The sequence below is a fragment of the Carassius gibelio genome, chromosome A9 (genome assembly GCF_023724105.1).
Source record: "Carassius gibelio isolate Cgi1373 ecotype wild population from Czech Republic chromosome A9, carGib1.2-hapl.c, whole genome shotgun sequence".
NCBI lineage: Eukaryota > Metazoa > Chordata > Actinopteri > Cypriniformes > Cyprinidae > Carassius > Carassius gibelio.
This window is the reverse complement of record NC_068379.1, coordinates 26,346,844-26,370,566: the sequence shown is the minus strand read 5'-3', so window position 1 is coordinate 26,370,566 and position 23,723 is coordinate 26,346,844. Positions and strand designations below refer to the sequence as shown.

The 23,723-nt window shown below is 33.5% G+C and overlaps 1 protein-coding gene across 2 annotated transcripts in view; it reads right to left on the bottom strand.

Annotated features, from left to right (window-relative positions):
* LOC128020271 (protein TANC1-like) overlaps positions 1-23,723 on the bottom strand; it is a 152,915-nt gene that overhangs the window by 85,963 nt on the left and 43,229 nt on the right. The window contains exons 3-4 of one of the 2 annotated variants that reach the window (XM_052607106.1): positions 12,401-12,601; positions 6,287-6,379 (exon numbers count right to left, since the gene is read on the bottom strand). In XM_052607106.1, coding sequence (XP_052463066.1) covers positions 6,287-6,379; positions 12,401-12,601 — 294 coding nt within the window. Of the gene's footprint in view, positions 1-6,286; positions 6,380-12,400; positions 12,602-23,723 lie in introns of those variants that run through there. The other variant, XM_052607107.1, reaches the window with a different exon arrangement.

The following is a 23,723-nucleotide window of genomic DNA, read 5'->3' as shown; positions in this document are numbered from 1 at the left end:
TTTACAGCGCCGGAGCAGAAAACATGCACAGCTTCAGCAAGAGTGTTCAAAAAGAGTCCAGACATAGCTCTGTTGGCAAATCTGGTCCTAGTTGGAATCAGTGTTGAAGTTTTGCTTGTGGTTTTAGTCTCAAGACTTCAAGCTATAAACAAGCTCATTTTGTGTTGTTGTGTTGCTAAATCTGTCAGAGAGCAAAGCGTAATGCAGTCCGTGTTCAGGGATGAACAATATTACAATTCTGCCTGACACTTATAAGCCAATAAATTCATAATTTTTATTAATAATTATGGTGGCGTATTTCTACCCAATTTTGTTTTAACTTTATTCAAATTAATAATCATTCACACAACATTAATAAACATACACATTTAACAGTGTTTTCTATTAAATAGTATTAATGATTAAACAGTACTATTACATTTTATTTCATATTACATTTTAATATTAAAGTTTTTAAGTCGGTGATGCAAATGTAAATGTATAACTCACAATATAGCATTTAAGCAAAAATATTAAAAATGTATAAATATTCATTTTGAGATTTGCTAACGATCACATCTAACAGTAATTCTCGATCAAACACCTAATGATTTATTAATATTAATAAACATTTAATTATGATGGTTTTAAATGTGTCATGCAAAGGTAAATGTCAAAATTTGTACCAAAAAGATCCAAAAAATTAATGAATAGTTCATTTTGAGATTTGCTAAAGATAACATTTAACAGTGTTTTCTAATACTTTTAAATTAATATGAAATAATTTGTGTTTTAATTGTGTGATGCAAAGGTCAGGTAAACCATGTTGCATCTCAGTAAAAATATGCAATAATAAATAAAAAATAATATACATAAATATGTATATTTGGGATTTGCTAAATATCACGTCTAACAGTGCTTTCCTATTAAACATTTAATATGTTTTGTATCATTTAATTATGACGTCATTCAATTTAATTATTAATTATTTTATTTTTAAATAATGTTACACAAAAGGTAAATGTCTAAGTAAACTGCAAAAAAAGACTTAAAGAATAAATAATTTAAATAATTAATGTCTAATATCATACACCAGACAACCAATCTAGACTGATTCTAATAAACAAAAAACACAAAATCTATAATATCAAACAATAACTAGTACAGCTTCTAATATATTGGAGCAACAGTTTGTAGAAAATGCACTTTTCTTCACTGCTTTACTGACACATGATTTGCTCTTGGCAGCAGTTTTCAGACTCAACTGTTTTGGAGCGCTCTGACTTCAGGTGACGAGGAAACAAGTGCGTTTTAATAACTCGAAGCTGTAATTAACAATCATTATGAAGTACACACACACTGGGGTTAATTATGTATTATTAATGCTATTAGTGAAGCACGCTGACTAATTCCACATGGCACTGTTTGCTTTCTTCCTTCAACTACACTTTTACTGAATGTTTGGGAGATGAGGCGTGAGAACAGGAGAGAGCCGCCACATTCCCGGGAAGGTTGGGAAATCTTGGGAATGCTGGGAGCTGTTTTGTGTCCCGCTGATCTCTGCGGTGGGAGAATACCATAACCATGAGTTCAGGAGTTATAAAACTAAAACAACTTTTGAAAACAATTAAAGCAAAAAACTAAACCTAAATAAAGCACTAATAATATAAAACCCTAGTAATTTCACCAGTGCATGTGTTAACACTCCTCTCCTGCAGATGGCGATATGGAGTTAAAGTGGCGATAATGCAAATACACAGTGCTTATGAATTGTTTCTTCATTGGGATTCTATTGTACATTATTACATTTAAACATCTGTGTAAATGCAATTAAAATGTAAATAAGGATTTAAATTCAGAAAGGTTTTGCTAAGTTTCAATGTCAAGCTATGAATGCTAACTCCTCTACTGCTTTTAAACAATACAAACTAAAACTAAAACTTATAAAAAATATATTTCTAAAAATCATAGTGATTTGTATCTAAACTTATTAAAACTAAAATATGAAATATACATATACACGAAAAATATAAATGAAGCAAATCTTTTTTCAAAATATTTACAAAAACGCTCATGAACTGATGAACTGTAATTGCTTAAAAAAGTATATATATATATTAGGGGTGTAACGGTTCAGAAAATTCACGGTTCGGTTCGATACGATACACTGATGTCACGGTTCGGTTCGGTACATTTTAGATACAGCAAAATGTAAAAACATCTCAACTTTTCAGAATGCTGCAAGCGCACCGCGGGTCATGTGACAAGAACTAACCAATCAGCTTCATCCTTTCCCGTAACAACGTTGAAAGCTCAGCAAAGATGAAGGAACAGCTGATCATAGTTGTATATGGACTGCAATTTTGAAATAAATTAAGTAGCAGAGCTACTGCAAGCGATTTTTAGAGCTGCAAATCCATTTATCCTTTGCTGAAATTTCCGCATCTCATGGAGAGAGCAGCACGTCATTGTTGCTTAGCAAAGACAGACGCCTCAGGAGCGCTTCTGCCCGAGCGTTTTGGAAAGGAGGAGAAAGCAGTGCGACTAGTGTTTTCCACGCGTTTTTAGGCATGATATGTGAACGCTAACTCAGTACGCGCTGAAGGCTCGTTGAGAAATGTCTAATGCAACAGAAATAGAAGATCCTCCAATAACCAACAGGTCTGGTGTTTGGGTGCACTTTGGATTCCCTGTGAGCTATAATGGTGATGACAGAATGAATGGTAAATAGTAAGGTCTCATATTCGCGGCTATAACGTAAATGAAGCCTACCGATCGCCGCGTTGATGTCTTTTGCCCTGTTTGAATCAGTTGGAAATGTCTAAATGGTGCGGTGCGGGGATAGTTTGTTGCGTGCGTTTCTCCTTTTTTTCGTCTTTTCCCAGATACTGACACACTAATGTGATGTTGGCGTAAATAAGTTGACATGTTTCAAGAATTCCCGCTGGTGATTTTTTTTTTCGCTGGTGTACCCTATTGTCATTTAGCAGATGTGACATACCGTTGTTTTTTTATCCACCACTCTCTTGCCATCACCATTATAGCTTACAGGGAATCCAAAGTGCACCCAAACACCAGACCTGTTGGTTATTGGAGGACCTTTCTATTTCTGGTCTGTTAAACGCATTGGCTATTTTGCAACGAGCCTTCAGCGCGTACTGAGTGAGCGAGCGCCTGACTGAGTAGCCTAACATAAACATGTAAGTTGGTGTTTTTTTCTTCTTCGGGGGTGTCAGGGGCGTTGCCTGTTACGTCGTTTGGGTCATTGGGCTACCTTGTTGAACGCATATCATTATATTTCACTTTTTTTTCTCAAAAATATAATTAACTAGTCCAACGAACCGTTCGGTACATAATGCGTACCGAACCGAAAGCCTCGTACCAAACGGTTCAATACGAATAAGCGTATCGTTACACCCCTAATATATATATTATATATATATAATATTTGTATAATTATTAAAATAGAAAAAAAATAAATACCTGATATATAATAAATATATAAATATAACGTTAATGAGCGGATTGTTATGTTCATGAACTGATGTATTATAATTGCTAAATACATGAAATGAAAAATTATAAAATCTAAAACAATAAATAAAATATATTAAAATATTAAATTTAAAATATTTACTTAAACTACAATTGCTAAAACTAAGACTGAAGCTAAAACATTGACATATAGATACATTTATAGATACTGCAATTATCTTCCACTATGCTGATTTAACTGACGTAAACCTAACTTTGATAGTCAGGGCTGACAGAAAATATTGTGTTCATGAATATGATCATTTCAACATGACTTGAAGGCGATGTTAAACTGGAGCCTGTGGGAATGAATGAAGATGCTGCTATATATATATAGAAACTCTCTCAGGGTTAAAATAACATGTGACAGACCCCCATGTAAACAGTGTTGACCCTTATATGTGTGTGTGGAGGTATAGTTGAGCTAACTGGGCTGTCATTGAGATTTGAAAGCTATGCAGCACATAAACCAGCTAGAAAACAAGACCTACTTCCACACCCTTAACTATTCACACTATCTAAAGCATCTCACTTACAACTAACAACTAACCAACCCAAACAGCATGCTCAGAATGCCACATCAAATATTTCCTGAGGAATGAATATGTGTTATGCAAACTGCAAAAAATAATCACTTTTTTCCACCAGAGATGAAAACTGGTTGGCGCTTGATAAAATTAAATTTATATAGAAATTCAAAGATCAGGCTGGCCAGTAATACGTTAATTTATCAATAAATTTAAAATTAGTTATATATTTATATATTAATAATAAACTTTAATGATAGCAAATGTAATGCAAAAACTTTAAAATGTACCCAGTAGTCATTCAAATGTCAATACAATTACTTATATATTTTAATAATATTATATTAATAATGATTGCTTGATAATAATAAAAATAATAATAATAATAATAATAAAAATCCTAGTGCATCATTAGTTGTGAGACATCAATGTGAATGTCCAGCACCACATCAAGAAAAATCCCATGTTATACGCTGCTTTAGTTTTTGTTTGGAAAGCTCTGATGTCTCACGCACTCCTCTGACCAACACAATCCAGTGTCCAGTGATATGAGCTAAAGATACACACAGACAACACTGTTAACTCTGTGTCTGCCCAGCACAGAATCTGCACTACACACTGCTGACAACACACAGCACACCGTTTCTCTACAGTGTGTTTATACACCACACACACACACACACACACACGCAATTATCCCATGAAGCAATGCATGAAGCAGATTTAATGACACACATATTGCTTTGCTTACATACATAATTTAACATAAAAACAGACAAAACATGACATTTAAGTAAATAAACGAAATATTCTCAAATGTTTGACCAACGAATTATGACTGCTCCAGAATTGTGCATTTACAGCAAAAGGATTTCAACATTGGCACTATTTAGACATCAGGGTGGCCAATATTATGATCATATATCAATAATGCAATTTAATGATACCAAATGTAATGCAAAACATGTTTAATATAACTGAAGAGTAGTTTTATCCAATAAAAATAATAGCTTGGAAAAAAAATATATTTTTATTATTATGTATTTTACATAATAATAATAATGATAATATATTACACAATAATAATAGATTTTAATAATATTAAGAATGGATTTTGCCAATTTAACTTATGAAATGTGTCATTTTCAAGTGAAAAAAATAAAAATAAATGGACAAAAATATATATTTAAAGATCATGTTGACCAATATTATGTTCATGGGTCAAATACGTTAAGATGTCCTCATCAAAATACATTTATAAAAGTGATTTTATGTCCATAGAAAGCACATTACATCTACTTTTAAGGTTTCAAATAAGTTTTTAGAGAATAAAATGTCAAGATTTGGTTTAAATAGACATTGTCATTCAGTGTAACACAATATTTATGCAAAAATCAAACAACTTGCTTATTCTGATGTGTACATATACATAAAAGAATAAGAGCATATTACATTTGATTGTGTTTTAAATTAGTAAAACAAATGACAGACAAATGGGCAAAACCCAGGATAGCGACAAATGTAAAAAAAAAAAATAATAATAATTAATTAAAACGAATTAGTATTTGGGGTGAAAGCAATTAGTCTAATATGTCATAAATATATATTTGTTGTAAATAGGCCTGCAAGATTATTACACTGAATTATATTTTAGTTGGTCTCTTCTGTAAATCATAGCAAATGTACTGCAATATGTATATAATAATAATAATAATAATAATAATATTATATATATATATATATATATATATATATATATATATATATATATATATATATATATATATATATATATATATATATATATATATATATATATATATATAAAATAATAAAAATATTATAATAATATTTCTTAATATAATTAATAATTAATATAATGTTTCTTAATAATAATAATGTTCAGAAATGAATAATTTAATGATAGCAAATTTAAAGAAAAACTGCATTTTACCCAAAACTCTATTATTCTTTTTTGTTTATCATAAAAAAAATAAAAAAAAATCACACAATATTATGATAATATTTAGAGTAGATAATGGAACCAACAGAACATTTTAAATCGGAGCCTAACTAAAAATATTTATTAAACCAATTACAATAATTTTCGTGACTATCTCCCAGTCATCTGTGACTGTGGGAACACTGACGTCATCAACAATCTTCTACGCTTTCCAATAAAAACAAAGGTTGATTCTGAAACACACACATCTGTGAGCTGAATAAAAGCATGTGTGTTCACTCACCAGTCTCACCATCAGGAAGCTTCCTCAGCGACGACGTGATCGCATCTCCAGGAACGCGAGGACTCTCCACATACTTGGGCTTTCTGATGGGTCCTTCACAACAGAAAGAGACGTACGGAATCAGTCCAAGCTCAATCAGAAAGAGTCTTATGTAAAGAGTAAAGAGCGGGTGAACTCGGCAACAATGTCCACAGCTCGGGGAATGTGAACTACAGCAGGAAACCAGCGCTATTCAACTCTTAAGAGACGGGTGTGAGATATCGTGTGCGTATAATGTGTGCGTTTCTCTCCGTCTACTCGAGCATGCACACATTATAAACACATTCCTCTAGAAGAGACTTGAAACTGCAGTCCCAAACTATTTTACTTACATAATGTGAAGCAGACTTGATTTTTATTAATTAATAAATGCAAAGCTACATACCAGAATGGAGACAGCTGATTGGAGGCAAGGGTTGGAAAAATAAACCGTTGTTGAAAAGTTTGGGGTTTTGAAAGAAGTCTTTTCTGACTGCATTTATTTGATCGAAAATACAGTAAAAATTGTGAAATATTATTACAATTTAAAATAACTGTTTTCTGTGTGAATCTGTGTTAAAGTGTAATTTATTTCTGTGATGCACCGCTGTATTTTCAGCATCATTCCTCCAGTCTTCAGTGTCACATGATCTTCAGAAATCATGCTAATATACTGATTTACTGCAAAAAAAAACATATGCGATTATTATTGTTTTATTTTTGATGAAACTGTGATACATTTTCTTTCAGGAGTTTTTGATGAATATAAAATAAAAAAACAATGACTAAATTTTTTTTTACTTTTTAACAGTAGCCGTATGATGGAATCAAATATATTTTAAAAAGCCTATTTTGGAAACAACATGCACAGATAAATCGAGCACAATACAACCAGAAACACATATTGAGTATGTAAACTGGGACCATTTTCATTTCATTTGTTAGCTACTGTACATTGTTTACAAGCTGCAGCTAGTTGTCACTGAAACACTTATGTCGCTAACACAAATAATGTGTATAAAAAACAGCCTCAGGTTTGAGATGAAAGGCATGTGACACACAAAAGGTCATGCCATCCTGAAATTCCTCTCCGAAAGCGGTTTATTTTCTTCATGCACATCGCTGCTCTTATTGTGAATATTATGATGCAGTGAGATCAACAGTCTTCATAAATCCTTTATCTTAATGCAATTACTTGCTTCATCTTTCATTTCAGATGACAACACAGATCCTCAATTCTGATATGAAACACTCACTTATCAAGATCCAATAATAAAAATCCCAGATGCAAATTAGATTAAATAGAGAAGTTTGCTTAAGACTTCTTAGCAGGCTTCTTACTGTTTAATACAATTTAAACTGAGAACAAAAAAAAAAACAATAATCACTTGAAATAAAATAAACATAAACAATAAAAAAAATATTATTCAGCAAGTTACCAAAAATTTTAGTTTATTTGTTAGTTTAAATTTAAATTAAATAAAAATGATACAATTATATAATAAAAACACATTGAAACCAATAATAAAAAAATTAAAACAAAAACTATAATATTGTATAAATGATAGTAAATTAGCCGCCCAAAAAACTATTTTAGAAACAACCACTATAAATAAATATTGTTTAAAATAAATACATAGTTATTTATTAAATTAATTAACTACATAAATTAATGCATGCATATATATATATATATATATATATATATATATATATATATATATACATACATAAATACATACATACATACATAAAAAAAAGAGTAAGTAACATACAAGTGATGCTTAAGTGACCAAATATGTTTTGGGGCTGTATTAAAGCAAATTATGTTACTTTTACACAATAACACATTTAAAGACAGATTTTTACTATCAAAATCACTTTATATTTGAACATAATGTTAGGGGAAACGTTAGTGGAAGCTGTGCTTCTTGAGGAGCCTTTAAGCATCTCTACTGACACACACACACACACACACACACACACACACACACACACACACACACACACACACACAGAGTGATAGTTAATGCTCTAATATCTCTCACAGTGATGTACACTGCCATCTATTGACGCCTGCAGTGAAATGCATACAAATGTTAAACCAGACACAGAAGTCCATTTCTGTTGGTAATTCATATGATATTCATGAAAACCCTTTTAAAGTTGGCATCAGTGGCAGTGTGACAATTCATATATGAGTTCTGCCACTGAATTGAAAATGCCTGAGTCATCTATCCGTGTGGAAGAAAATACTCATATATTTTATTCCATAAAGTTCTTGAACAAGTTTTGGCTTCAGGGGAGAGATAATAAATCCACACACACACACACACACACACACACACACACACACACACAGACACACAGACACACACACACACAGACACACAGACAGAGTAACACAGAGGCACACAGAGGCACACAGAGGCACACACAGACACACACAGACACACACAGACACACACAGACACACACACACACACACACACACACACAGACGCACACAGAGTAACACAGAGGCACACAGAGGCACACACACACACATCTGTGATTAAAATGCTTGAGTCTCATCTCTGGGGGAGAACACAAACAGGTACTAACTCAGACTGAGGTCCGACAGCACATCTGAGAAGATGCAAAAAATATAAAATACATCAGAGGAAGAATGAGAGAGAGAGAAAGAGAGAGAGGAAGAAACATCTAATCCCAGTGTTAATGACACTGCTTTGTAAGAAACCTTTTGCTGGCCACAATTAATGAAGGCGGCAACCTCATAATGCATTACAATGATCTCAGAAAAAATTATATATATATAATATAAAAAATAAGCTCTTGCACATGTGAGTAGATCCACAGACTTTAAAAGACATGGAGCAAAGTGAAAGAATATTTGCGTGGTTCTACCCAGACACGAGATCTTCTATACGGACAACAAAAGCCCCAGAAGAAAGAGAGCAGCGCTCTTTACTCTGAAACATCAGCCGACTGTGAATCATGCATTCAGACTGAAGACACGTCCACAGTTGTGAAGTGAAACACTGAACAGAGGAAGCTGTCATCCAGATCTTATTTGATTGGCTGGTCCATGTCACACCAACATCACCAATCAACATGAACCCAGCCGGATCATACTGGTTCTGCAGGACCGTCTGGACTCTGAAACGCTATTTCTTTAAAAGGCATGATCAAATCATGTTCTGACATGTTCTCATCAAACTCATCTAAACATGAGGACATGAAGATCATTCTCAGATTTTAAATCAGTTTCGGACATTTTTGTTCAGACCAATGTGAAAACTGGACCAAATCCAGTTCTCAATTCATTGTGAAAAGATGCTAACTAATATTATTGCCATCTTAACAGATTTATATTTTATCGAGTAAAAGACTTATAAACAGGATATTTAGATAATATATTTGTCAAGAAATATATAATAAATATAAATATAAGATAAGATTCACAATAAACAAATACAAAAATTATATGAAAATGAAAAAATATATATATTAAAATAAAATATTATTAAATATAAAATATAAGAATACAAAACAATAATAAAACTATTACAAAAATAGAATACATTCTATTTTATATTAAAACAAAAATATTATAAAATTAATACAAAATATAATATGATGCTAAATAAATCTAAGAATAAAATGTAAAATACAATTCACATTAAAAAACATTAATATAAAAATGTAAAAAAATCTAATAAATTATATTTTATATTAAAACAAAATATTATAAAATAAATATAAAATATACCAATACAAAATAAAACAAATATTATAAAATAAATATAAAATACAAGATATATATATATAATCTAAGAATAAAATGTTAAATAAAATTTATTTTATGATAAAATAAAAAATTCACAATAAAAAATTATAAATATAAAAATTAATTAAATCAAATAAATTATATTTATTATTAAAACAAAGTGTTGTTAAATAAATATAAATACAATACAAAATAATAATAAAAAATATTATAAAAATAGAATACATAATATTTTATATTAAAACAAATTATTATAAAATAAATATAATAAATAAATATGCTAGGAATCTGCTTCCCTATACATCTCTCTAATGTACATCTGTTTTAGTAATTGTGATGGAAATGCATTTCTGGATCCGTCTCAAAGTACGCATGATAGCAGAACACGTGTAAGACAGATGGTTTAAGTGTGAATGTCGACAGGGCATGAGGACCTTCAGGACGTTTAAAGTGAGACTAAGATCATTGCTCTCGATTACAGTTTAGAGCAGCGTTTAGAAGCTTCTGTCACACACATTAAACACTTTACATCAGATCTGTCGTGACAGTCAAACATGCTTTATTAATCCAAGCTTTAAAACAAAAGAGTCACTGAACCCGACATACTGAAAGATACTCCATCTCCCATCTCTCTGAAGACATCTTCGTCTCAACATCTGCTAACACCATCCACACTATATCACTGGACAGCCTCGCTGTTACTGAAACAACAACTTCAGCAGTGCGTCTGACCTTTGACCTTGAGAGGTAATGACACAAAGTCTCCAGTAGAGGTCAGTAATGAGGCAAAGTGTCGCTCTGTCTCCTGATGAAAACAGCACATAATATGTGTCAGCGTCATGTGACATGGCTTTAAAAGGATCAATAACCCGCTGGTTTGAGGAGACTGCCACAGTTCAGCATTTACACTCTGAGTTTAGCTGAACTCATATCACAAGATAATAAATGCGCATGCTTCGAAAGTGCTAGTCTGGTGAACATGCAGTGTCTCGTTTCTTTTACTCATTTAAACTCATTTACACAATCAGAAAAATAACTTTAATATCTCATTAGATTCAGTCTGACTGGTTTTCATCAGTGCACGCACAGTACTTCAGCAGACAAATCTGTCTGGAATCGAATCATCAAGTAAATTAAGTCTGTCAGTACATATAAAATATTAATAAAAATAATTTCTAATTTCTTTAAATGCTTTAAAATGCAATATGAAACATGATTAAATAAATATTATTATATATCTAAAAAATGTTTGAACTAAAAAAAAATACACACACACACACACACACACTAACACACTTTTCTCACCATATGTGGTTGCTTTAAAAGGAATAGTTTCTGAACAGTAACTGATTGGTTAATTCATTACCTGTTCTTTTTTAAATGAGCTCATATCATATTTTCCTGTGGCTCTATGATGGTTTATCTGTGCAATAAATCCACAAATCACATTCGTCAAGGGCCGGGGAGCAGCTGGACTGTACAGTTAATGAATAACGGATCAACTATGACAGCCCACATCACACATCCTGCGATGTGACTATCGTGGATTCGTACATCGCGATATCAATGCTTAAACGACACATTGTGCAGCCCTAATACGCATTTTGTGGCATTTTATCCTGATAACCCCGAAAATAACTTAAATTACACTTTCAGTTTTAATCGTACAGATAAGAGCAATACATCAATCGAATCTGTAAAGGGTCTGCTTTTTTTGTATACAGATAAAACAACAACAAAACTTTATGCATTTATAAAATAAAGATAACAAACGAGGTGTGCTGTCTGCAGCCTTTGTCTGCGCTGATCGTCATGTACAAACACGTCATTAAAATGAACTTTAACTCAGTGAATACTCAACGAAGAGACATGAGAGAGATATCTATAGAAAGCTTGACGTGTCTGCTTTTAAACTAAACTAAACTGTCGAAAACAGATATTCTGTGATAAAGTAATCCATATGAAAACAACATGATGTCCAGTCTTTCACGTCTCCCTTCATTATCTTCTAATGCGACCACACCCCAGAGATGAACGCCCTATTCAGATTATAATAGACAACGTGAAGCTCGCAGCGTGTTAATGCCCAGATTATTTTTATTTCAGGGCGACCTCGACATGTTCTTGAGAGATTCACTCAGAAACTACACTGATCACGGTTGTAATTTATGCACTGCTAGAAAAACCAAAGTGAATTACAGAACAGCAGCTGTTGCCAAACCAGAGCAGCCCATCACTCGGCCAAAAAGCTGCTAAAGCACAGACATTTCGATGCTTTAAAACAGATGAAATGATAAATATCCCACCTGGAGACTTCTTGCACGGGCGAGCCGCCATCATATTTGTCTGTCGTGGCAAGAGAGGGGATGATGGGAGGGACATGGAGACCCCTTTAGCCAAGCTGAGTCTGAGGACTTCGTCTGCGGGCGGGAACGGATGGACACCAGCGGGATCCTGCATCCCACCGCCGGGATACCTGCGCTGGGCACTGAGGAGGTACGGCTCTCCTGATCAAACACAGAGATCAAAACTTGTTTTAAATGCCCTATTAGCACATGCTGACAGTAAAATAAATGCAAATATATTGCAAATCCTCTAAATATTGCCCATCGGCAGCAGATTGATTCTTTATGGAGCAGGTTGATAAACATCTGAAGTAATCATGTTCACAGCCCCAGTGGAGTCGACAGGCATGTTTAGCATTAACATGAGTTGACTGACTCTTTTTACACAAGATTGATTCAATCATCTTAATAAAAACAAATAGAGCCACTGAGATTGAGTTAGATTAAAAATGTGGCAGAATCCACAGGCGGTTTTCTCTGGAAACCCTGAACGCTATCAACTCAAGAACCCAAACTAATTAGCAGAGCACTATAATAATAATACAGAACATGGCTCTCAGATGTATTTTCATTACACGCTTTTCACAACACTGATTAGACACTGCTTCTCAAGTCTTTCTTTTCTCCATCACACTGATTTTATTACATTTTCTTGTGTCACTTTAGGTGAAATAAACTACAGGCTTCAAATGTTATGTGACAACTAACATTTTTGAATGTAGTATGCCTACATTTTGGTCACATGACCTCATCAGCAGAACCATAAAACTTTTTTTTGTTTGGTTGAAATAAATTCAAATTTAGCTGAAATAAAATTAAATACACAAAAACATGTTTTATTTCAGCAAGTTGCCAAGACAACATTTCTTATAATCATTTTGTTAAACCTGATGTGATTAAATAACTACAACTAAACATTTTATAAATTTTGTAAAAATTACAAAAACACACAACAAAATTGCCAAAACTTATGAAAATAAAAATGAAAACAGAAAATATAAAAATAAAAACTAATTCAAGATATGAATAAAACCTCTGATATCTCAATGATACTAAAACAACTCTAACCAGCATGCAGTTATCTAATAAAATAGTTTTTACTTTAATTTATTTTACTTTGTATTACTTTTATTAATGCATTTTATTACTTAAATTTAATTTCATATTTTGAATCTAATTTTAAAAATGTCTTAATCAGCAGTCAGATCAAACAACATGTATTTTCTTCCAGTTAATTCATCACAATGGAGATAGAAGGTCGAGTTGAGTTCACTGCATTATGGGATACAGAATCTCATGCAGTGTGCTTTATTGCATACTGTGCATTTTTGGTCATCTGACATTCAATGCATTCAGTGCAAGTACTATTTAATGTAGAAACACACAGTATGATCTTACATTATTGTCAATAGTGTCTTTCTCTGACTTCCTCTCTTCTCCCACTCACTCTCTCACACTGATGAAGAGCAAAACAGAGATGTCTAGTGTTTGAAAAGGCTAATAAAGAGTGAGGAACGCCGAAAAACAGGAAGTCACAGCTAGTCACACCTCCGCTCTCTTTCAACACCCACTGGGGTCATGATCATCTGGTCAGAGTGACCTGTGACGTGAGCGATGACCGATGAGGTCACAGCAATAAACAAAAATTGTGTATGCTGCAGTTTATTCTGGCCAAAATCGCCCACTTAGACAGGAAGAGCTCATCTGACCGACATGCATTGCAAAGTAATGGGTTTTGTCTTTTAGAGGCGAGTATAGGCTAGCTATCACATTTATTTCTATAGAGCTTGATTCAGTACAAACAGCTTCAGTGTTCATGTAAAAAAAAAAAAAAAAAAAATGAATAAATTATGAAACCGTTGTAAAGCATTTTATTCAATTCCATAACTATGTTTCCATACACCTATTTTAAGCACATTTTGTATGATCACATTAAAAAAAATGCTGGATGGAAACATCAAGATGCGCATAAATTCCAAAAATGTGCATAACAAATGTATCTTTATCCGATAAGAAAACTATGATGGAAACACATTTTCTAAATAAATTCCACCTGTGCATTGAAAAAGTAATGTGACTTTGTGATATAAAGACAGGAGAACTTGACTAACCAGAGGACATATCTCGTTCAAAGCATTTATATGTTGTTCTGGTCTTTCTGAAATGCCAGAGGAAAGTCTGTCAAAGTATTTCTGTATAATTACTTTCCTACATGACTGCATTTGCAAACAGAAAGCATCCACCTCTTGAAGCAATGACCACATTTATTGTGTCTCTCTGAAGCGCAAGTAACTTATTACATATGAAAATTATTATATTCAGTGGCTTCTCCTAGTTTTCTTGGAGATATTTAGTGCCAGTTTATCAGGAAGTGACAATTTTTTGACTCGTTGGATGGAAACGCTGCTTTACTCGCAAATGTTTTATGCAATATTCCAGTTTGAGTTAAATTTGCACTTTTGGGTGGAAACATAGCTAATGTTGCAAATAATTATTCATACTGACATTTAATTCACAATGGTAATTGAACAAAAGTAATGAAAAAAAGAAGTACATAAACAATGAAAATGACAATAGCAAATATAATAGTTATAATAAAGAGAAAAATAAGATTGGGAAAAAAGTCAGAATTGCTAGATTACAACAGAATTCAAAGGAAAAAGTCAGAATTGCAAGATGTAAACTCAGAATTCCAAGGAAATAGTCAGAATTACGAGATGTAGGCCTAAACTCAGAATTCCAAGAAAAAAGATGTAAACTTGGAAAAAAGTCAGAATTCTTCAATTATTTTTCACAAATCTAATAAATTATTATTATTATTATTATTATAATTGCAGAAATGGGCTTTTATAAAAAAAAATAATAAACAAAAAATTAAACCAGAGCATGATGCACATAACTTTGCTACCTTCAGTCAGATATAAGGCAAACAGGTGTTAGCAAGTGAACAGTTGTATTTTAGCTAGTTTGCAGTGCTGTACTGATCTTACTACACTTATCAAAAATTATAGTTCTGAAAGCTTTAAAGTGTTTTGAGTGACAGCTGGCAACAAGCAGCTCTCAAAAACAGATACAAATCACTTTCAATCCTCTTTCATTGAGACAAAACAAAGCTGAAGTCAAGCCTGACATTTGAAGCGTTGAGGACAGAGATCTTTTGTGAGTCATTCTCTCTAGCAACAGACCACAACACTAAGAGTACATATCTCAGACAGAAGGATGTACTCTTCATGTCACATGCTAGACGGATATCTGGACTGCTCTGTCATTTCCTACAACCACAGGCTGGAAAACAAAGGACAAAAAACAGCCCACAGAGGAGAATAAAGCAACTGAGATGCTCTTATACCAAACTGCATTCATGTCTTACTTTCAAAGACAACAACTAAGCTGAAATTAACCCTCGTCAGTGACTATTTGGAACGCACTATAGTCTTACAAATATCAATCCTTACACATAACACACAGGAGACTCAATGCAATAATGCCGAAATACTACTGTCTAATATATGCATATATTCTCTCACATCATTGGCTGATTATGACAGTGTATTTTTAAATAAATAAATGCTTTTTTCCCTCTTTTTTAAGTTGCTTTGGATAAAACTGTCTGTTAAAAGCCTAAAAGTGAATGTAAATCATTTAAGTCATTTTAGAGCAAAAATCATACATCATACATGCAGCGCACCCAACATGCTATTGGACAACAAGCTAATTTATGCATGTATTTTCACTCATCATTGGCTAAATAAGACATATTTCTTTTTTGATTGCTATGCATCTTGCAGTGACTACAAAGCATTTATTAATAATCTGAATAACCTCTATTTTAAAATGTTAAGTTATTCATGATAGTTTACATTTTAGTAATTGTGTGTGCAATTGTTTCTTTTTGATTTTTTGTAAATAAATATATATATATATATATATATATATATATATATATATATATATATATATATATTAGTGCTGTCAAAATTAGCGCGTTAACGCATTCGATTAATTTGAAATATTTAACGCGTTAAAAAAAAATAACGCAATTAACGCGGTTGCAGTTTTTTTTATTTCCAGTTGTGGCCTATGTGTGTTCAACGTGCAAAGAAATATGGATAAGACCAAGGAAGGACATTTAGACGGAAAGTTTCAGTATAAAACTCTGCCGGATTACTCTTCAGTCTGCCACAAGAAACAGCAACATTAAAATCATGAACTCAAATGTCATTGTTTAAAAAAAACAAAAAAAAAAAAACAATGACTGTAACAGTGCGTAAATCAGAACTTTATGTAACGCTAACGTTAATAAGCTTAAACGAAAATAACGAAATAATTGTGTAGCGGAGTATTTTTTGTACACAGTGCCGCGAACTGTCAATCACTCCTGTACGCGTGCATCACTGTCATCCTCAGCTGCAGCAACTTGCGCTCTCTCTCTCTTCATCAAGCTTTAAAACAAAAAGGGGACAAAAAGATCATATTGTCTTTGTGCATAGGCTATAGATTAATTAGATAAATGAATATCTAAATTTGTGCCTTGCCGTCTACGGTATTTTTTTAGAACTTAGAAAAAAGATGCTGCAGCCAATGAGCAGCCAGCGGGGGCTGCAGGACGACTCAACCTCCGCAGACAGTTTTTAATGTTTATCAGACAATAAATACTCAAGATTTTGCTTTAGTATAACTCACAACGAGTTTCACACACCTTCTCCGGCCACGTTGAGTTGTTGACACTTAACAGTGGGAAAAGCGACACATGCGCTATTCACTTGTGTAACTTAAGGGTGAATGGGTAATGTAGTTTCTGCTCTCGGTGGGATGAATTAGGAAGCTTGCATTGTGAAGGGCGCTCTGAAAATCGGCAGTGCAGGTAAAAGATTAAAACCTCTATTAAAACAGATGTCCAAATGAGCGTACTGGTACACTACAAGCACGTTCTGGGCGCACGGAGAGGTGGCGGTAAGCTCAAGAGCAATATTTGGAAGTGGCGGTACTGAGTACCTGTGCGTACTGGCCCACTTAAAGCACTGGCAATGACTATACTTTGGAATTTTTTTGCAGTCCACTTAGAATTCAACATGGAAATCATTTTTGTTTTTTATTGGCATTGATTGTTTTGAAATTCAAATGGTACTTACATGCCTGTGTTTTTATTTCTGTAATAAATATGGCTTTCAAGCCAACAGTTAATTTGGAGGATATTGATGGTTTATTGCAGGTATGTTGTTTACATGAGAAATTCTGTGTTACAAGTTAAACAAAAATTCCAATAAACAATCATATTTTGAATTTAAATAGTTTCTTTGTCTTGAGTTTACATTAATTATTTACATTTTACATTTACATATCCAAAAAGTTTCAGTCTTTTAATTGCGATTAATCGCGATTAATCGCGATTAATTTTAAAAAATTGTGCGATTAATTAGTTAATTTTTTTTTATCGATTGACAGCACTAATATATATATATATATTAGGGGTGTAACGATACGCGTATTCGTATTGAACCGTTCGGTACGACGCTTTCGGTTCGGTACGCGGTACGCATTATGTATACCGAACGGTTCGTTGGACTAATTCATTATATTAAAAAAAAAAAAAAAAAAAAAAAAAAAAAAAGGTGAAATATAATGATATGCGTTCAACAAGGTAGCCCAATGACCCAAACGACGTAACAGGCAATGCCCCTGACACTCCCGAAGAAGAAAAAAACACCAACTTATATGTTTATGTTAGGCTACTCAGTCAGGCGCTCGCTCACTCAGTACGCGCTGAAGGCTCGTTGCAAAATAGCCAATGCGTTTAACAGACTAGAAATGAGAAGATCCTCCAATAACCAACAGGTCTGGTGTTTGGGTGCACTTTGGATTCCCTTTAAGCTATAATGGTGATGACAAGAGAGTGGTGGATAAAAAAACAATGGTATGTCGCATCTGCAACACGACAGGGTACACCAGCGGGAATACAAAAAAAAAAAAAAAAAACACCAGCGGGAATACTTGAAACATGTCAACTCATTTACGCTGACATCACCTTATTGTGTCAGTATCTGGGAAAAGACGAAAAAAATGAGAAACAAGCACGCAACAAACTATCCCTGCAGCATTTAGACACCGGTATTATAGCTTACAGGGAATCCAAAGTGCACCCACACCAGACCTGTTGGTTATTTTAGGATCTTATATTTCTGGTCTGTTAAATGCATTAGACATTTTGCAACGAGCCTTCAGCGCGTACTGAGTGAGCGAGCGCCTTAGGGGCCGTTCACATATCGCGCCTCAAAACGCGTGGAAAACGCTAAGCACGTCTTTCTCCTCCTTTCCAAAGCGCTCGGGCAGAAGCGCTCCTGAGGCGTCTGTCTTTGCTAAGCAACAATGACGTGCTCTCTCCATGAGACGCGGAAATTTCAGCGAATGATAAATGGATTTGCAGCTCTAAAAATCGCTTGCAGTAGCTCTGCTACTAAATTTATTTCAAAATTGCAATCCATATACAACTGTGAACAGCTGTTCCTTCATCTTGGCTGAGTTTTCAACGTTGTTACGGGAAAGGATGAAGCTGATTGGTTAGTTCTTGTCACATGACCCGCGGTGCGCTTGCAGCATTCTGAAAAGTTGAGATGTTTTTACATTTTGCTGTATCTAAAACGTACCGAACCGAACCGAACCGTGACATCAGTGTATCGTATCGAACCGAACCGTGAATTTTGTGAACCGTTACACCCCTAATATATATATATATATATATATATATATATATATATATATATATATATATATATATATATATATATATATATATATATATATATATCACACACATATATACATAAAAGTGTATTTTTGATTTAGTTTAGTTTAGTGTACTTCAAAGTTAATTGTTAAAAAGTTAACATTTTTGTTTGAATTTTTATTCATGTAATTTTTCCATCTTTTCCATATATAAATATATATAAATAATTTTATAACAACATTAACAACAATTTAACATTTATAATACACTGCACACAATAAAAAAAAGACTAAAATAAGTTTGTTGCAATGCATTCTGGAATTGTCTTCTCCACAAACATTACATGAAATGCTACATTTGACTTCAGCCGAAAAAAGGTACCTTAAAAGCAAGCATAACTACATTGACTTCCAGTAGTATGCTTTAAAGGTGGCCTAAGTAGGCAGCATGCTAGATTTTGCAAAAGCCCTGAGACAGGCTGAAACTAAAAACTAAAGTGGAACACAGACTGAAGCAAAGAGACAGAAAAGTAGAGAGAAAGACAGTTTGAGTGACACTAATGTAAACTAACTCAACCTACATTTGTTCTATGTGTCCAAAGCAAACCACACACAGCAGAATTTCAGCTGTTATTATATATCATTTCTATATTTTCCAGCCCTTGTGAGTTCTCCTGGTTTATTCTGAGGTGAATATATCCTCAGATCAGATGTAGATGAAGGTGTATCTCTGGCTTCTGTGAGTCTGCCAGTGAAATAAATCTGGCCTCAGGAATGTGAGTCGTCATTGTTAAAGCCTCTAAACGCTGAAGAATAAAAGCCCACCAGCCCCTGCTTCACCTCCCCTCACACACACACACACACACACACACACACACCTTGAGAGGGATGAGCCCTATTCAGACAGAAACAGGCGTTTAGTTTTCAGTATACAGTAAAGCGTCTGAGTCACAGACTGTGTTTGAGTTTAATTACTGACCTGTGGAGAGCTCAGATTCACTTAAATTAATGCATTCTTTTTGTGATCATGGGCTCTGCTCAGTGTGTGTGTGTGTGTGTGTGTGTGTGTGTGTGTGTGAGAGAGAGAGAGAGATCAGCCAATAATGTGGGAATAATTAATGCAGATTCCCTTTGTTAAATCTACAAGAGAGATTGAATGAATGCCTGAAACCCTGCAGATACTGAACAACAGCAATGTTAGAGAGAGAGAGAGAGAGAGAGAGAGAGAGAGAGACGCAACAGGATGAGAAAGACAGAGGAAAGAGGAGAGAGAAAATAGAATTAAGAAGAAGAAAACAAAAGGAAGGCACATTTGTGATGGAAAAAAAGCTGCAAAAGATGAAAATAAAAGAAAAAGAGGCAGAAGAGAAGGAGGAAGACAAATAGCAGAGGGCAAAACAATTAGAAGAAGAAGAATGAAGAGAAAGAGGAAAAGAAAGAAGTGAGAGGGAGAGGAAGAAGAAAGAAGAGGAGCAAAAGACAAAAAGACAAAAAGAAGAAGACTGATAAGAGAAAGAAAAATGAATCAAGAGCAAGATGAGGAGAAAAGGGAAAACAGGAAAATGAGGAAAGATAATGAAAAAGCAGAAAAGAAAGTGGAAAAGAAAAAAGAAGAAATATAGTAAAGAAGAGGAAGATGATGAAGTGAAGTGAGTTGGGGAATAGAGAAAAATGAATAGAATAAAAAGGGAGAAAGAAGAGGAAAGAAAAAATAGAGAAACTATGAAAAAGAAAAAAGAGGAAGAGGAAATGAGAGAGGAAGAGAACAAGAAAAAGTGGAATGAGGAAGAGCTGAGGAAGAGCAAGAGCAAGAGAGAGAGAGAGAGCTTCATTCACACACTCACAGCGCTCTATAGACATCCACTCTATAGATCCAACAACAACACACCCAAAGACACACCACTACATTCTATTCACACACACACACACACACACACACACACACACATACACACACACACACACACACACGGAGAGAGATGGCTTCAATCAGTGTGTCACATCCATTCAAAACTACTCTGTGCTGATGTTTGCAGCTATATACATGACACCTGTGCACCGCTCCCAAACATAGTGAGTGGCCTAGTATGAAACATCAGGTAAAATAGTCAATCTAAATGAGTTTTACACAGCCGCTTCTTCATGTCTGCTGCTCGTGTTCTGCACGCACCCCAAAACTAATATGCTTAATCCACCACCAATGGCTTTAATTGATTAATCAACACTTAATTGATCATTGATTAATCACTGACATCCCATTACACACAAAAAAAACAGTAAAAATATAGTAATATAATGAGCATCTAAAAGAACTGTTTTCAATTTAACTTTCCTCTGTGATGCACCACTGAACTGTCAGCATCATTACTCAGTGTCACAATCTTCAGAAATCATTCTGATATGATGATAGCTACACAATTATTATCAGTTATTAGAAAAGTGCAAATAAACTGCCTAGGTAGGAAGCTTACTAGATTCTAGAAAAGAGCAAGGGAGACAAATTCATTTAGCAGAAAAGAGTTGTAATACAGGGACCAGAAAGCCAGGAGCACGTCACTGAAACATCCTCTCGGGGAACATATTAGGAAGTTAATGGGACGGGATGCCACAAGCAGACAGACTTCTGAAGTCAGAGCAGCTCTTTCCCAGAAGCCCCATGGGCTCAGAGATGGAGGGGCACGACATGTTCCAGTTCTCTTCATCAACAACACACCGATGGGAAAAGAAACTCAGTCCAGGGTGAAGCTGTATGTCTTTATATGAGAAAGAATGTACAGCTCTGACTTAAAGTTAGAAACCTAAACCCATTTTCCAGTAGCTCAGCTGTTCTTTAATAGAGCAACATTTACAGTATCATGCTGCTGCTGACTTATTATACAGATATTCTCTTACAAAGCAAGCAGCTCATGTAAGTTTAGCCGTTTAAATAATAATTCAGTCATATTTAAAGCTTGTCTGTCCACACTGTGGCCATCATAGCTACATACTTTTTAAAAAATGTTATGTAGACAACAGGCATACAAGTACAGCTCCAATCTACCTTAATATTATTATGGATAACAATATTGATATCTATCTCAGATATTTCAATTGAACCATTTTTCTATTTAAGAATTACAAATCGTATAGAATTTTTTTTTTTAAATGAACACTCGCAGAAATGTTTAATTAATAATTAAATTAATCATTTAAATAAATACGCAAATATTAATAGATTTAAATTAATTCAATACATTTAATAAATAAATGTTTTCTTTTATATTAATATAATATTTATGATATAAATTCTATTTATAATATTATTGGGTGGTATGACGTGGCGATGGTATAAAGTATCTATCGTTAGAGATTTTGCTACATACATATTTTATTTTATTAAAATGGCAGAACAGTTTAGTTAAGAAATTACTGTAAATATGTATATATGTTTTTCTTATATATACACATATGATATTACTGTAAATATATAAATATTTACAGTAATTTCTTATAAGAAATTTGAAATAAACATATGATAATCCATGTTTTTCTCCAGTGTACAGAAGTTATTTTCCTTTTCTTTTTTCTTTCCCCACAGTGGATGTATAAAAGGCTCATATTTCAAACATTGCATACCTCCTGATAAAAGTCTTTGACAATAATTTTTATCATAACAACATCATATGAAGTACAGTTAGAGGCCTGTAGCGCTGCATTTTTCTCTAAAACAATAGTTTTCAGGAAAATAACATTTTATTGTAATTATTTTATCAATATCGTTAATATTTAACTAATTATTAATTGTATGTATGTATGTATATATACAGTACATGTATGTCTTGGACAGATTTTCATTTAACCTGAAATCTGCACAGAAAAAGCAGAATAAGTCAGTAAATTCAGTAAAAAAAAAAAAAGACGACATAAAGTGGAACTTAGTCATTTTCCAAAACCGCTAAGCAAATATATACAGTTTCAGTACATACCACATAGCATACCGCCTTTGCTGATGCTGCTCTTGTTAAATTTCAGCCTCTGGATCTGTGTCACAGCTTCCACATGCTCTCAACTCAAAATCCTACTGGCGCTCGTGATTCTTTAGCTCCGCCCACACGTCACGCCTCTAGGCGCTCGTGTTTTTCCGGGAAAAATCGGTACAGACTATTTTTCTCTTATAAATATAATAAAACTAAAGACTTTTTGGAGTTATGAAGGATGCAGTACTACTCTATAGGTACTCAAGATTAACAGGATATTGAGTGAAAACGAGCATTTCACCCCCCCTTTAAACCAAGAAAATGAAAGGAAATCATTCACTGCTCTTGACTGAATTACTTTGTAGTTTTAACAAGAATTTATGCATAGTCAAACCAAAAACTATTCAGACAGCAGATATAATTTTAAATTTTTATATTTTACCAGTAGTAGGTACAGGACACTAATTCATTTATGTAAGTGAGTACAGCAAAATTACTGTGACATATTATACCCAAAGAATCTTCATACAGTGAACTACTAGTGAAATTGATAAAAATTGTATATCTATCTATCTATCTAAAATTAGATAGATAGATCTATATAA